Consider the following 14,050-nt stretch of genomic DNA (forward strand, 5'->3'; position numbering starts at 1 on the left):
GTACCTGATTTAGCCCGGCTTGCCTCAGACTCATTTTGTTGATGAGTTAAGTCGCTGAGCCTAAGGGTGAACATGAGCCGAGTCAAGCTCAATCTCGATAATAGCTCAATGGAAGCAGCTCGACTCGTGTTGAGTTTGAGCTCGACTCAATTAATGCTTGACAAATTCGTTTGAATATAATTTATATTCCTGGTTATGTGTTGAGCTCGAGTTCGACTCGATTAAGGCTCGACAAACTTGTTTAAACAAAATTGATTTTCATGGTTACATGGTGAGCTTGAACTCGACTTGATTAAAGTTCAATAAAGTTGATTAAGGTCAGAGCTCGACTAGGCAGTTACATGTTGAGTTCAAACTCATTATTTCGACACTCATCAACTCGGCCAAGATTTTCTCGTGGCCTGAAAAAGCAATGGAAAGAGGTATGTGTAGTTCTTATGATTTTCGAAATAACTAACTTTCCTTGGAAAATTAAAATTGCCCGTGAGGGCTTTCTTTCGAGCACTCGACCAACAGTCTTTCGGCGACACCCGGACCTTCTCGTCCGGCCAAATAGGTAAGCTTCCACTCCCTGTCTCTCTCTCCCTCCCCCTCTCGCAGTCATCTCTCTCGACTCTCCGACCTTCGTCCTTTTTTATCTTCTCCATTTCTCATTTCCGCGCTCTCCTCTTCGTTCCATTCCCGAAGCCGTGCAGCAGGCGCCACCAGCTTGAGCGACGAGGTCTCCGACCTTCTCAGCCGGGTGAAAAGGTGATGACCTCCTTTTACTCTCTCTGTCTCTCCATCCACGCCTCATTCTCTCAATACCTCTTTCAATCGGTTTAGGGTTTCAATTGGAACGGCTTTTAATTTTGATCGTTTTTGGGCGTTTCTCTATGAACTCTTTTTCTTTTTCTTGATCCATATCAGTGCGCTAAAAACGAATTTTAATCATGATTTTATTTTCAAGAAACATGATTTGTAAGTATCCATATCATTATATCGGATTAAATAGCTTAAGACGATCAAGGCACCTGCTTACCTATTAATAAAAATAATAACTATATCAGTAGTGATATGTTTCTACGAACGTAAACATGACGGTCATTTTTCAATGAAGTGGCTATCAGATTATTGCCGGGTTTCATACGGCAAACATTTTGACGAAAGATGCCCTTTCGGTTTTACAGACATTTCCTGAATATCTCTAGCCTAGGCAGCTCGTGGATGGAGAGCGATTCCTGAAGGTTGAGTAAATTACGTTGTTGCTCTTGGATTTACTGGCAAAGTAGCCTATGATGCTTTCTTGCTTTCCTTTCCAATGTTTTTCAGCAATTCGAGCAATCGGTGACACTGGGTGGTCTCTTTTTTGGTGTTCAACTGTGTGGGTTTGGTTTTCACGAAATGTCTTCGCCGATTGCCTAAAGTTGGGTTGGGGTTACTTGCGTCTCCTTCGAGGTTTTCAAGAGGCTTTTCATGGCTTTCTTTCTCTGGGTTGATCAACTTTGTATGTTTCTGTTTTCCCCTTTTAAACTGGCTATTAGTGTTTTAGTAGATCGTTACAAAACGAATTTTCAGTTAATGTGCAAAGAGATTTCTCTTTGGTGCTATGCGTTGGTGATCTGCTTCTTGATTTCACACCGTTTGAATTGTAACTGACAGTATGACCATGGGATAACCAGGGTTAGGATATTCCTTGTGGTTGCATATGCGTTCACAGTAACAAAATGGCTGCATATACAGTAGCACATACACGCGGGCAATACGTAGTTTTTCACAGCCAATAAGAACTCACTGTTAGATGCACGGGATATAGGCATATCAAATTAACATAAAAAGATTTAGTGGGTAGATATATGGAAAATGGGCATCCATTTTTATTTACAAGCTGATAACCGTTAATCAATAAAATAGGGTCCTGAATCTGTTTCCACTGTACAGTGTAAGTCAATTTTTCTTTCTTTAATCTTCAATAACCTCCTATTTGATGTGCTATCTTTTGGCTAGTTTCTTCTTAAGCTGCCAAAATCCAGACTGAGGCACTTAGATAAACTGGAGAACCACACCACACCCATATGCATACACATATGCACTAATATACACAAATAAACGAAAACAAGTAAAACTAATGATATTGTTCTGTGTTCTGGAATTGTGTCTAGCGATTGTTAATTCTTCTAACTCTCAAGATGATTCTTCTCTTTGTTCTTGGTAGTGCAGTCAAGTATACATGGCCAGGGAGATCAAAACAGGCGAGATTGTTGCTTTGAAAAAGATACGCATGGACAATGAGAGAGAAGGAGTATGCCAATTAGCTACTTTACTATCTAATAGGACATTTTTAGATTATGGATGCATTTTGTTTAGTTTTGACTTTTTTTTTGTTACAATTGCAGTTTCCTATAACCGCTATACGTGAAATCAAAATTTTAAAGAAACTTCATCTTGAGAACATTATTCAGTTAAAAGAGATTGTGACATCTCCAGGTTCTATTTCCTCAATAAGGTATTCTTCAATTGTGTTGACTTTATTTGGTCATTGATCTTATATTCTCTATATCTAATTAGCAGGACCTGAAAAAGATGAACACGGTAGGCCAGGTATTTCTTAGTGCATTTAAAATTCCATTATCAGATTTTTTCCTTTATCTATTACATTTTGAAACATTAATTTTTGTGCAGATGGCAATAAATACAGGGGAAGCATTTATATGGTATTTGAATACATGGACCATGATTTGACTGGGTTATCAGATAGACCTGGAATGCGGTTTACAGTTCCCCAGATAAAGGCAAACTTCTCTTTAGCTTAAGAAATTCATTTTAACACAATTGTGGTCAGTACCTCAATTGAATATATTCTTATTTATATCAATTTTTCTATGTATATCTCAGTGTTACATGAGGGAGCTGTTAACGGGACTTCACTATTGCCATGTTAATCAAGTTCTTCATCGTGATATTAAAGGTCACTGGACAGCATTGTTGTTGTTTTCACCCCATAGAATATACTGCAATGCCTTCTGGGCTTGTTTGTTTCCCTTCTAACTACTTTGGCGTCTTGCTTTCTCTCCTGTGCAGTTCCAATCTTCTAATTGACAATGAAGGGCATTTAAAGATTGCAGATTTAAATTCTGTATATCTCAGTGTTGCATGAGGCAGCTGTTAACGGGACTTCACTACTGCCATGTTAATCAAGTTCTTCATCGTGATATGAAAGGTCACTAGACAGCATTGTTGTTATTTTCACCCCATAGAATATACTGCAATGTCTTCTGGGCTTGTTTGTTTCCCTTCTAACTACTTTGGCGTCTTGCTTTCTCTCCTGTGCAGGTTCCAATCTTCTAATTGACAATGAAGGGCATTTAAAGCTTGAAGATTTTGGCTTGGCTAGATCTTTTTCTAGTGACCATAATGGAAATCTCACAAACCGTGTCTTAACTCTTTGGTATAGGTAACCTGTCATATCTTGTTGTCTATGATGTTGCTGTTGGTTTTTGGACATAGTTTCTCTTTTCTAATTGTTGAATTCATTGGCAGACCTCCAAAGTTGCTGCTTGGCTCCACTAAGTATGGGTCAGCTGTGGACATGTGGTCCGTTGGTTGTATTTTTGCTGAGCTACTAAATGGGAAGCCAATCTTGCCTGGAAAGAATGAGGTGCCTGCACAAGCTTATGATTTATAGTTTTCTTTTTGGACATAGTTTCTCTTTTCTAATTGTTGAATTCATTGGCAGGCCTCCAAAGTTGCTGCTTGGCTCCACTAAGTATGGGCCAGCTGTGGACATGTGGTCGGTTGGTTGTATTTTTGCTGAGCTACTAAATGGGAAGCCAATCTTGCCTGGAAAGAATGAGGTGCCTGCACAAGCTTATGATTTATAGTTTTCTTTCACCAAGTTCCAACACTTAATCTATAGTTTTTAACTTTTTATCCTCATGCATTAATTTTTTTTCATGATGTAACATTTGAATTTAAAATGAAAAACGCCAAGAAAAGTCATCAACCTCCCCGTTTTCCGCTGTCTTATAATTTTTGGGATTGATAATAGTTTCCGGTGTTATTAGTAACTGACATGAGAGGGGATGGACTAACTGTACAGGCAGACATCTTATGAAAAAGATAATTTTAAAAATTATTGTCCTCAAATTTTAAGGCTTATACGGCTTATTTTTTAGGATTCCTTGTACTATTGCTTGTGTTAGATCCTCATTTGTCATACCACCAACTAGGCCATTTGACCTCTTGAGTAGCTGGCCTGCTTGGTGCTTTGTTGACTAGGCCTGAAAGTCATAGGGTTTAATTGGTCTTCTAGTGCATGGGCGCCCTCTTTTTTATATTTATATGCAGTGTTATTTGTATCGTATGACATAGAGCCGTATTGTATAATACATGTCATATAGGGCAGCAAAACCTGTGCGATACACTTACGATGCACATGATTTGCATGTGTATTGTAGGTGTATCGGAATGATATGGCTGCTGTATCATACGATAAGACTGATACAGTCCATATCTTACAATACGGAGCTATTTTTAAGAAAGGGGCACATGTCCCTTTTGTTCGTTTTCTATTTTAAAACCGTTTGCCTTCATTTCTAACACTTCTAAGAACTTTGGGAGGGGGGAGTTTTTGCTAGTTTTGGAGAGCAATTTCCAAATAAATCGAGGGAGAAACTGCCGGTTTGAAGGCAAATTTACTCGTGGGAAATCCATTTGTATTTGGAAAAAGAGGGCTTTTTGTGTTTCTTCTTCTACAAAAGGTATACAATGTCTCAATTTAGTGGTTTATATAAATTTTCTTTATTTTCTAATGTTTATGAAGATATTTGTTTTATTTTTTTAATGTGTCCTTAACATATTATGACTTATGAATGATGAATCATGAATGTTCATTATAGAACATGTTTTTCATGATTTTTTCTGAATTTTCTCTTTCTTTCTGATTGTCCTTTTTTATGAATTTAAAAAAATAATGTTACGATACATTACGATATGGTATATAGGTCGTACAGTGCGCCTTTTACAACATTGTTTATATGTATGTGTGTGTGTGTATTATGTGATGTTACATTCAGTGGGTGAATGTGGTGTACTTGGCTTGCAACAATATGTTATGTTTGTATTACCTTTGTCACTTTAAATTTCTGTTTTTTTTACTTAATGATTTTTTTTTAGTCAACTGACTTGTACTATCTTTTTGAGGGCCCAACATGTGTCTACTTCTGAGTTTGACAGTAGGTTCCTTGTTCTCAAAATGGAGACTGGTGAGAACTAACTCTGGACAGGTCAGTTTGAGTTGATCAACGTCGCCTGCAAAAATAAAATCAATAAGGAGGTGCAAAACAAATCCATATATTCGCCTCCCCCACTCCACCCACCCCCCCAAAACACATACACGAGTACAGACACCATCCATACTTTTTCCATTATATATTCTATGTTGGTCCTCCTCTTCTTCCCTATGAGATCAGTATGAGTTGGTCAAAGTGGTCTGACTAAAATAAACTCAATAAGGAGGTGTAAAACAAATCTATATATTCCCCTCACACACGCACCACCCCCCTAGAGAAACCACCCATGATGTTTCCATTTTATATTCTATGTTGGCCCTCCTCTTCTTCTCTATGATTGAAACTTTCCTTTTCCTGATAATTCTAGCCAGAGCAGTTGAATAAAATATTTGAACTATGCGGATCACCTGATGAGGTTAACTGGCCGGGAGTTTCAAAGATTCCTTGGTACAATAATTTCAAGCCTTCAAGATCAAATGACGAGGCGTCTTAGAGATGTTTTTAAGCAGTAAGTACAAAACATGTGAATCAGGTTTACAATGATTTGTAGTGAGAATTTGTCTTGAGGAGTTCCTTTTTTCACATTTACTTTTTTTTTATGTTGTGTTTGTTTAGTTTTACGGTTTATCAGTGCTTTACCACATTATTATTGTTATTGTTTCCAGTTTACTTAGAAGTAAATGTGCACCTGAGATGAAGTTATTTTTGCTTTCAGTTTCGATCGACATGCTTTGGAGTTGTTGGAGCGGATGCTAACTCTTGACCCATCTCAGGTATCACCTTGCTATTTTCTCAGAGTTTTGGAGGTTTCAACTTTTTGTGACAAATGATTTAGGTAGTGTTTGATACGCAGGAATTCCACTGTAGCAATGGAATAATATTTCAAATTTTTTAAAAAATTCCTGCATATCAAACGCGGAATTATATTTTCGACCGTTGAGGTCGATTCCGGAATAATGTTTCCAGAAACATTATTCCACCCGGAGGGGTGGAATAATGTTTCCGGAATTTTTTTTCGGATCGTTAGGGCACGGTCGCGTTTCGCTGCCTCTTCCCTCACTCGCCTCTCGCTCTCGCAGCCGCAGCCCTCTTCGTCCTTATCGCTGCCTCTTCCCTCACGCGCCTCTCGCAGCAGCAGGCCTCTTCGTCCTCACGAAACTTTCATGTCCTCACGCGCCGTGAAGCCACAGCCTTCTTCCTGCTGCCACGAACCGTCCCCACTCGAAGGATTCCCTCATCAGCTCCTTAATAAGGTGAGGGTTTTGACATTTTTACTCTCACTCGTTTCCTTGATGTTTGCCTGCCTTACGCACAGAGAGAGCGACAGAATGAGGGAAACTTTTCGGAATGAAGAAGAAGAGGAGGAGGAGGCCAAACTCTGGTTTTCTCGGTGTACAGGACTCTAGACAGCATCTGTTCGTCGTCGTTCTGATGGGTGAGGGGGAGTCATCTGCCTTGCCCTTCACTGGTTTGGTAGGGGAAAGAGAGGGAGAATCAGGGTCTGCAGAAGGAATCGTCCTTATGCCCGGTTGCTACGATGCCCTCTCTGCAGCCATTGTACAGAAATCTGGCTTCTCGGCCGGATTCATCTCCGGCTACGCCCTTTCCGCCTCGCTCCTTGGCAAGCCCGACTTCGGCCTCCTCACGTAAGTCTTTCACTCCCCTTCTTCTTCCTGGTTTTGCTGTGTGTCGGCTTTATCCGAGATGGTCCTTCTACTTTTTTATTTTTGTTTCGCGAGTATACATGGTGTTGTTGTCCTCTTTCAGGCAACCTGAGATGGCGGAGAAAGCACGGTTCATCTGCGCCTCTGCCCCAAACATCCCAATTATCGCTGATGCTGGTAGGCACACACACTCTCTGTCTCCCCCCCTCTCTATCTATCTTTCTCTGGTTCTGCCAGAAGCAATGGCAATTATTTAATATGTCGTGGACCTGATTCTATGTTTTGGATGTTTTATGTTCCCTTTTTGTTCTTCGAGGGATACCCTTTTGTGTTGTCTATATCTGACTTTGCTTGCATAAAATAAGTTGTAGTTTGAATCCTTGAGGTGATCCACATGCATATCTGATTAAAAAATGCATCCTTACCTGTCTGAGATCAGTTGCTAAGTTTCAAAAGTCTCTTTCTTTCATATGAAAATTCCCTTTTAAGCATAAATTGCCGTTCCTAAGCTCTGGGAGTAATGATGCATGTTCGGTTTCTTGATCGATATATGGAATCACCAGTTACAAATTTGATAATCTTTTCCGGAAAACAGCCTTTAATTCGTCTTGTGCCCTTGATCGGGTGAAGCCCAGCAGATATAAGGATTGACATGTTTTCCATCATCTTATTTTGCCATGTAATGGGTTTTCTAGGAGCATCAGTCTCATTGTTCCGAAATGGCTCAAAACTTTGGAAATTTTATGATCAGGAAATTAGGTTGTTATGTCAAATCAACTTATTTCACAATGCATTCAATGATAAATGTATAGTGCTTCTTATAGATCGAATTTATCAAATAAAGCTGGCAGTCTGGCACTCATGATTGTCTGCTGGATAGTTTGTGGGCATGCCCATTTTATAATCATTTTCCAGAAACTTTGGAAGAGATGTAATTGTTTTGCTTCCTTTGTTATCAATGAAGATACTGGTGGAGGTAATGCTCTCAACGTGCAAAGGACTGTGCAGGACTTGATTGCAGCAGATGCTGCTGGATGCTTTCTTGAGGTGCTCTTTTATGAACTTCTGCATTGTGGTTTTGTTTGATTTGAATTTGTTATGGTTGCATCTATATCTGACAACTTTTACAATGCAAAGGTATCTTAGTTTTGACTGACTAATTGACGATTGGCTCTATTTCAGGATCAAGCATGGCCAAAGAAGTGAGGTAATAGCTTTTCTTCCCTTGTCAGTTTATCTTTTCTCATTCCTATCACCACATTGCTTACCAGGCGATCAGAAAAAGAGAAGATTTGCTTATTCTGAAAGAAAACTCACGCTGTTCAAGTTTATAACAATAGTCTCACAATGTTTCTTTTTTGCCCTTTCTCATTGTATGTGCGACCGGGAAGGTCACCTGCGTGACCAACAGATGTTTGTGCTGAGAACTCCTGAATCTTCGTTACCTGTGCATGCATTTATATGTCCTAATGTATGATGGTGTTGCTCTGCTTCTGTTGTCTGACCATTTAGATATGTTATACACAAGGCCTTAATTTTCCTACAAATGTGAAGTTGATTCTGACTTAATTTTTGTTAATTCATAGTAATGTTCATGTTCATTTTATCACTCGTCGTGCTTTGGTAGATGACTTATTATTTATCTGTGTTTAAGAAACTATATCAAAAGCTTATGTAAATCTGGAAATATGTTTCCTTATTATCAAACACAGAAATATATTTTTGGAAATATATTTCTTTATCATCAAACAGAGAAATATATTTCACACACATATCAAAATGGGAATCGGAAATATTTTTCTCATTCCTTTATTCCAAGAAATATATTTCCAGAAATATATTTCCAATTCCAAATTTCCTAGCCATCAAACACTACCAAAGTGTATGGATGTGACTTCTGGCAAGTGGGAGTAGCAAACCTACTCCTTGAATGTGCTTTGTGCTCCAAATTACCAAGCCGGGCGCCCCTTGTGTGAAGGGGAGATGGCCTAAGGTTCTGGAGAACATTGAACTTTTATTTGTAGGATCGTTTTTGAAGTGGACTAGGAATTGTAGTTGTTTTCCTGTGTTTCTGATATAATTGTCACCAAATTAAAAATCGTTTTTAAATATAAAAACGACCTTCAAAAGTTTTTGTTTTTTTATTTTTTATTTTTGTTTCTAAAACTTCTTTGGCATATGTAAAATGGCCACCAGTTTTAAGTTGGACCAATTATGTTGGATTTGCAACATTATTTAGTAGTCTTCATTTTTTTTAGAATTTTGGATCTTTAGTCATTAACCTCACATGACATTGGTGGAAAGGTTTGCTTTGTTGTTTTCATTTTTTTTTAGTGAAATTTTATATCTTGTAGTTGGTAAGGGTTCAACTTAGTAAATATAGGTTCACTTCTTCGTTTTTAGGACGTGTTTATGTTCCTATAAACTGTTTTATTTTTTTTGCTTGAATTCTTGATTTATTTAGCATAGGGTGCAAGGAAGGAGTAAGTAGATAGGTGGGGATAGAGTAGAATAGATGATTTGTATTTGATTTTTGAATTCGATAGTTCGATTTTTGAATTGGATAGTTTGATCTTCCCTACTATAGGAGAGCATATGAAGTTCTTCTTCTACCCAACAAATCAGTCTGGTTTCATAAAAACTCCTCTTTTGGTAGAGGAGAGTTTCTACTTGCAGGTGATATGCCATTTGATGTCGAATTTTTTGAAAGAAAATTTTTTTGATTGTGCCTAAAAACATTTTAAAAGTGTCTTATCATGCAATGATATGCCTTCGTTTTGTTCTTACTACCTGCCCAAGTAAAAGGAAACTTTCAAGTTTTTTTTGTTGTCAATCATTAGAAGAAGAAATCTAGAAAAATCCTATTAAGCTGAGAATGTCAAGACTAGGAGATGCTATTGACTCTAGCGATCAAGTGTCTGTAAGGGTTTAGTAGGAAAATATGGTAAGAGAGAAGCCATAATGCCTTATAAAATATTGGCAGGTAGCAAAATAAGAGTTGAGAGATGGGCTCGGGGCTTGTGTAGTTGTTCCTCTGGGTTAATAATCAAGAGTACCGGGTAGGCATATAGGTGATTTATGTCTATGCCGCGAAGATAATGACTTATGAACTTTTGGCATGTTGAAAACCCACAAGGTGAAACGGGTTGATATGTGACAAAACTACACCTGACCACCAAAGCGGTGGAGCTTCGTAGTAGCCTTTGGGGTGGTGAGGTATTCTCTCAAAGGTGAAGGTCGGCCTGAAAAAGAAAATCAAAAGCAAGAAAAAATGAAAAGGCAAAAAGCCAAATGCAGAAAAAAGAAGAAGAAAAAGAATCAAAACCAAGAAAAACAAAAAAGGTGCCTGTCAAGAGATAAATGGCATGAAGGTTGAACTCGAAGGAATTAAAATGCGGCAATCTTTCATGGATGTGCGATCCTTGGGTCAATATCTGCTCTTCTTTTTGATTTCCTAAGACGATGAGGATGATTACTTTATGTTCATTTTTTGAAAATTTATAGGCTTCCCTTCTAGAGATTCAACAACATTGATGCGTAATGAATCCCGATGCTTGTACAGTATTGAGGGTAAATGAAGGGCATATCATATGCACAACACGAGCACTTTCTGCTTATGATTTAAATTGATGATTTATAAACTATTTAAACACTTGACATCTCTTGTAATGTTTCCTGACTTCATGTGCATATGAAGAACTCCCAGCCCCTCTCTGTTTTTGAAAAATGTTGTCCTTTTTATTACCAAACCATTAGTCAATTCATAGAATAGATGAAACCCTTCAAACATATTCCACTCATGCTGAGTGTAATGAATTTTCCATCTTCCCTTTTCCATGCTCCCATCACAATTTGTTTTCTTGTGAAGACTAGGCAGTATTTTTGTTGATTTCTCTTTTAAGGTATGCTTAGGAAAGGGTTTGAAAGAGTCGTTAGCTTTATACTTTGTTATTATTAGTTTTTTTTTACATTGTCAGTGTCTTCTGATTCATGCAGCTGATGTCGAAGTTTAAAACCCAACTCATCAGTGTTCTTGTGGATGTACAGTGGTTTCGGAAAAGCCGATTCATGTTGCATGAGAGTTTGATCTTGTACTTCAAAATCAAGTTTTTATTTGAGTTCCCAACAAAGTTGTGGCATCCAATTTGATTTGAGTGAGTTTACATAAGTTTTTGGCTGAAACAGAAATTAATGCTGGCTGCAAAAGTTTGCACAAAGTCAGGCAAATCCTGTCATTGTTTGTTTGTGTTTTTTGTTTGTTAGCTTGTCATAATTGGTAGGAAGCCAAGTGTTATGCATGTACATTGTCAAACCACACCCTCTAGACAGGAAATCTCCTACAATTGCAGAGATTGCTGCAGAATTCTATTCCAAAGCTGTGGATGTTTGGGTGACTTTAACATTTGATGATTGATTTGTTTTGCTTCCCAAGACTTATCCGTTGGGTTTAGTTTATTTTATTGTAGGGAATCTGATCTAACCTAGTGGTTGCAAAGTTGATGTCTAAAACAGAGAATTTTTGCTAGAGAAATTTACATATATGTGCAGAAATTAGATTGCTTGCAGAATCCAAACAAGTTTCAATTGGTCTATCTTTTACTTGAATTGAGTTAGGATTTTGGGTGTGATATGACAGTTTAAGTCAGAGTCGTGTAGGATTCTTTCACGGTCTTTCAAATTTGCTTATATTTAGGTCTAGTTAATTTAGAGAGCATAGATTTCAAGTAAGGATTTTGGTTATTTTCTGTTTCATGTATATCGTTTTAAAGTGTTTATTAGTTGAGCTTGGAGTTCTTGCTCGTGAGTGGGTCTAAGCTCTAGGTTTATGCCCTTGTTTTTCTTGGTTCTCATTTTTTTCAAGTTCGTCATTGCAGCCGCAGGCACTTTTGGATAAATGTAAGGGCGGATGCATTCAGTGGAGGAGTTGGAGCACAAGTCAAAGATCTAAATTGACACAGGGTTGCCCTTTCAAGCAACCACACTTTAGGAATTGTTTAGTTTTCAACTTCTGTAATTAAACTAGTAGCATCACTCTTGAAGAACCTTTTGACTTGTTTCTATTTGAGGTAGTAAATGTGCATTTTTTGGTCTAACTTAATATCCGTTTGTTCCCTGTGTTCGATCATTACTTCCCACTTATTGGACTCTTATTTTTCTCACACTGCACAAAACTGCTAGTTCCACCAGTGATTTTGCAGAGGTTAGGGACTGACTTTTGTATGGTTTGTGGGTCAAAGTTGGGTATTGAACTTGACACTCTCAAAGTTTCAGAATTTTTGGACTGAAGTTATAAAATTGTTACTAAACTGTTTCCTGTTAACTTGGTGCAGGAACTCAGAATTTCCAAATTTTACCTTTCTGCTCGCCAAATTGGAGCTCTATAGATGAGGTTGTTGTCAAGCTTGAATGTTCCAATGAATTGTCGTCTTTGCATTGAAATACAGGCAGCTAAGCCACAATCGTTCTTGATAGTTTTGAACATTGCTAGAGAATTTTGAACTACCTGGAATGGTTGAGGAGAAATGTAAGGGATGGCTGACAAACACTTTTGAGGCTCTATAAAATGCAAAATCTTATGTTTAGCCTTAATGGATCTAAGATCATTTTCTATATTTACTTCATTTTGCATCTTATATGTTTTCCATGAATCTTCAGAATCTTAGGGCCTTGCATTCTTTTCCAGTGCTTGTCTCCATTTTTTGTGGATGGTACCACTAATAGAATTTTATTGTGGAGACAATTTTATTGTGGAGACTGGTGTCAACCTTTATTGGAAATGATGAAGAACTTTTCAGGTTTGGTTTTTAGTGAATTTAAGGTCCATGTTCGGGCATTCTTAATGACATTTTTGTATGCATTGCTCCTAGACAGGAGCTCGGTGGACTACTGCTCATGCTTGCAGTATGGTGGTGATGATGGTGTTAGTTGAGGTAGCGATCGCTCTTTGGTTATGCCTCTTCACTTTGTTGTCGTTGGAGAATGTGTGAGATTAGGTGTCATGTACATCTGCACTTTAAATTTGTGCTAGCTGAGTGGTTGTGCATTGAATTTTTGAATTCTAGTTCGATTTGCAAAAAATTGCCTGCAGAATGATTTAGTATTTTCTTTTCCAAATGAAAGAACTTAGGGATAACACCAATTATGTATTTGCAAAGGACTAGGCTTATGTGAAAGCTGTAGCTTGCTTGGGGATGGGAGGCAAAGCATGGACTGGAACATACATGTGTGAACGAGAGGGTGATTTTGCCTTTGTCATGGTGAGCATTTTTTGATCTTGTGTAGATTTCATGGGGATAGGGAGAGTGTGTTTTTCTTATTTTTCTTTACTTGATATTTTTATTTCAATGAAACAACTACAAGCTTGTGTCTAGTAAATGTGTCCCTTGGGGAATATAAGATGAGGTTATCCTCCAAGAGTTTACTAGATTTGAATGTTGGCAGCAAGATTTAGAGGAATCTCCTTATTGTAGGTTATGATTGCCAAATGTCTTGTTTTGTCTAATCATAAACCATTGACATTTTGGATGTACGAAGTTCATCCAACTCTTTGTAGGCACGTGGGGGCCAAATTAGAGCTCTATATATGAGGTTGTTGAGCTTGAATGTTTCAATGAATGGACCAACATGTAGCTACTTAGCAATGACTTATCTATTGGCCATGCTTTTGGTCTCCCTAGAGTGTGCATGCATTCTTTCTAGTTGGCATGTGCTGTTGCATTTAAGTTTCAGTTGTGTTGTATTATTTATTAACTATATATATTCTTGATAGGTGATCAATCTTGCAAATGCTCCATCAATTGTTGGCAAGCATTTAGACGGTGAATTTAGTTGATTCTTGGTAAGCATTTAGACGGTGAATTTAGTTGATTCTTGGTTTTGCTGTTCAGTTTGATGGAAGCTTTTCCAAGAATTGGTTGTTTGAGATTGAGGCAATCATCGATAGGCAAAGGAACATCTCTCACCCATCTCAGGTAAAAGTTGTATCCTCTCCCTCTCTCTTTCTCTCTTCCTCTCTATAATAAGTTGAACGCATTTTTGAATTGCCATGCTAGAAAAGAGAGAAGGTTGGTGCGAAACTATAGAACTCTCTCTCTCTCTGAGATAAGTTTGAAGGAA

General features: G+C 37.9%; 2 protein-coding genes across 4 annotated transcripts; both read left to right on the plus strand.

Moving 5' to 3' along the window:
* The first annotated feature begins 472 nt into the window (after positions 1 to 472).
* Positions 473 to 6,432, plus strand: LOC116267502 (cyclin-dependent kinase C-2-like). 2 transcript variants are annotated; one of them, XM_050075167.1, is made up of 12 exons: positions 473 to 556; positions 688 to 750; positions 2,200 to 2,281; positions 2,376 to 2,466; positions 2,551 to 2,580; positions 2,662 to 2,771; positions 2,875 to 2,947; positions 3,313 to 3,433; positions 3,520 to 3,637; positions 5,638 to 5,778; positions 5,986 to 6,043; positions 6,350 to 6,432. In XM_050075167.1, the coding sequence occupies exons 3-10, from the start codon at positions 2,210 to 2,212 to the stop codon at positions 5,761 to 5,763; spliced, it is 741 nt and encodes a 246-aa protein (XP_049931124.1). In that variant the 5' UTR covers positions 473 to 556; positions 688 to 750; positions 2,200 to 2,209; the 3' UTR covers positions 5,764 to 5,778; positions 5,986 to 6,043; positions 6,350 to 6,432. The 2 variants fall into 2 exon arrangements, with proteins under 2 accessions (XP_049931124.1, XP_049931125.1); XM_050075168.1 differs by lacking the exon at positions 473 to 556 and having other exon boundaries at positions 563 to 750; positions 2,195 to 2,281.
* A 244-nt stretch (positions 6,433 to 6,676) lies between these two features.
* LOC116267503 (carboxyvinyl-carboxyphosphonate phosphorylmutase, chloroplastic-like) lies at positions 6,677 to 12,523 on the plus strand. 2 transcript variants are annotated; one of them, XM_031649254.2, is made up of 5 exons: positions 6,677 to 6,916; positions 7,038 to 7,111; positions 7,899 to 7,981; positions 8,117 to 8,141; positions 11,809 to 12,523. In XM_031649254.2, exons 1-4 carry the CDS (start codon positions 6,702 to 6,704, stop codon positions 8,138 to 8,140), a joined length of 396 nt encoding a protein of 131 aa, XP_031505114.1. In that variant the 5' UTR covers positions 6,677 to 6,701; the 3' UTR covers position 8,141; positions 11,809 to 12,523. The 2 variants fall into 2 exon arrangements, with proteins under 2 accessions (XP_031505114.1, XP_049931126.1); XM_050075169.1 differs by having other exon boundaries at positions 12,265 to 12,523.
* Positions 12,524 to 14,050: the final 1,527 nt, after the last annotated feature.

The sequence above is a fragment of the Nymphaea colorata genome, chromosome 14 (genome assembly GCF_008831285.2).
Source record: "Nymphaea colorata isolate Beijing-Zhang1983 chromosome 14, ASM883128v2, whole genome shotgun sequence".
Classification (NCBI taxonomy): Eukaryota; Viridiplantae; Streptophyta; class Magnoliopsida; order Nymphaeales; family Nymphaeaceae; genus Nymphaea; species Nymphaea colorata.

What these genes read in the sequence shown, in the direction of transcription:
- LOC116267502 (XM_050075167.1), top strand. Translation starts at nt 2,210, where the DNA reads ATGGCCAGGGAGATCAAAACAGGCGAGATTGTTGCTTTGAAAAAGATA. An exon ending in TTACAGTTCCCCAGATAAAG is followed by an intron (nt 2,772 to 2,874) that starts GCAAACTTCTCT and finishes TGTATATCTCAG; the next exon opens with TGTTACATGAGGGAGCTGTT. An exon ending in TCTTGCCTGGAAAGAATGAG is followed by an intron (nt 3,638 to 5,637) that starts GTGCCTGCACAA and finishes TGATAATTCTAG; the next exon opens with CCAGAGCAGTTGAATAAAAT.
- LOC116267503 (XM_031649254.2), top strand. Translation starts at nt 6,702, where the DNA reads ATGGGTGAGGGGGAGTCATCTGCCTTGCCCTTCACTGGTTTGGTAGGG. An exon ending in CCCGACTTCGGCCTCCTCAC is followed by an intron (nt 6,917 to 7,037) that starts GTAAGTCTTTCA and finishes GTCCTCTTTCAG; the next exon opens with GCAACCTGAGATGGCGGAGA. An exon ending in CCCAATTATCGCTGATGCTG is followed by an intron (nt 7,112 to 7,898) that starts GTAGGCACACAC and finishes TTATCAATGAAG; the next exon opens with ATACTGGTGGAGGTAATGCT.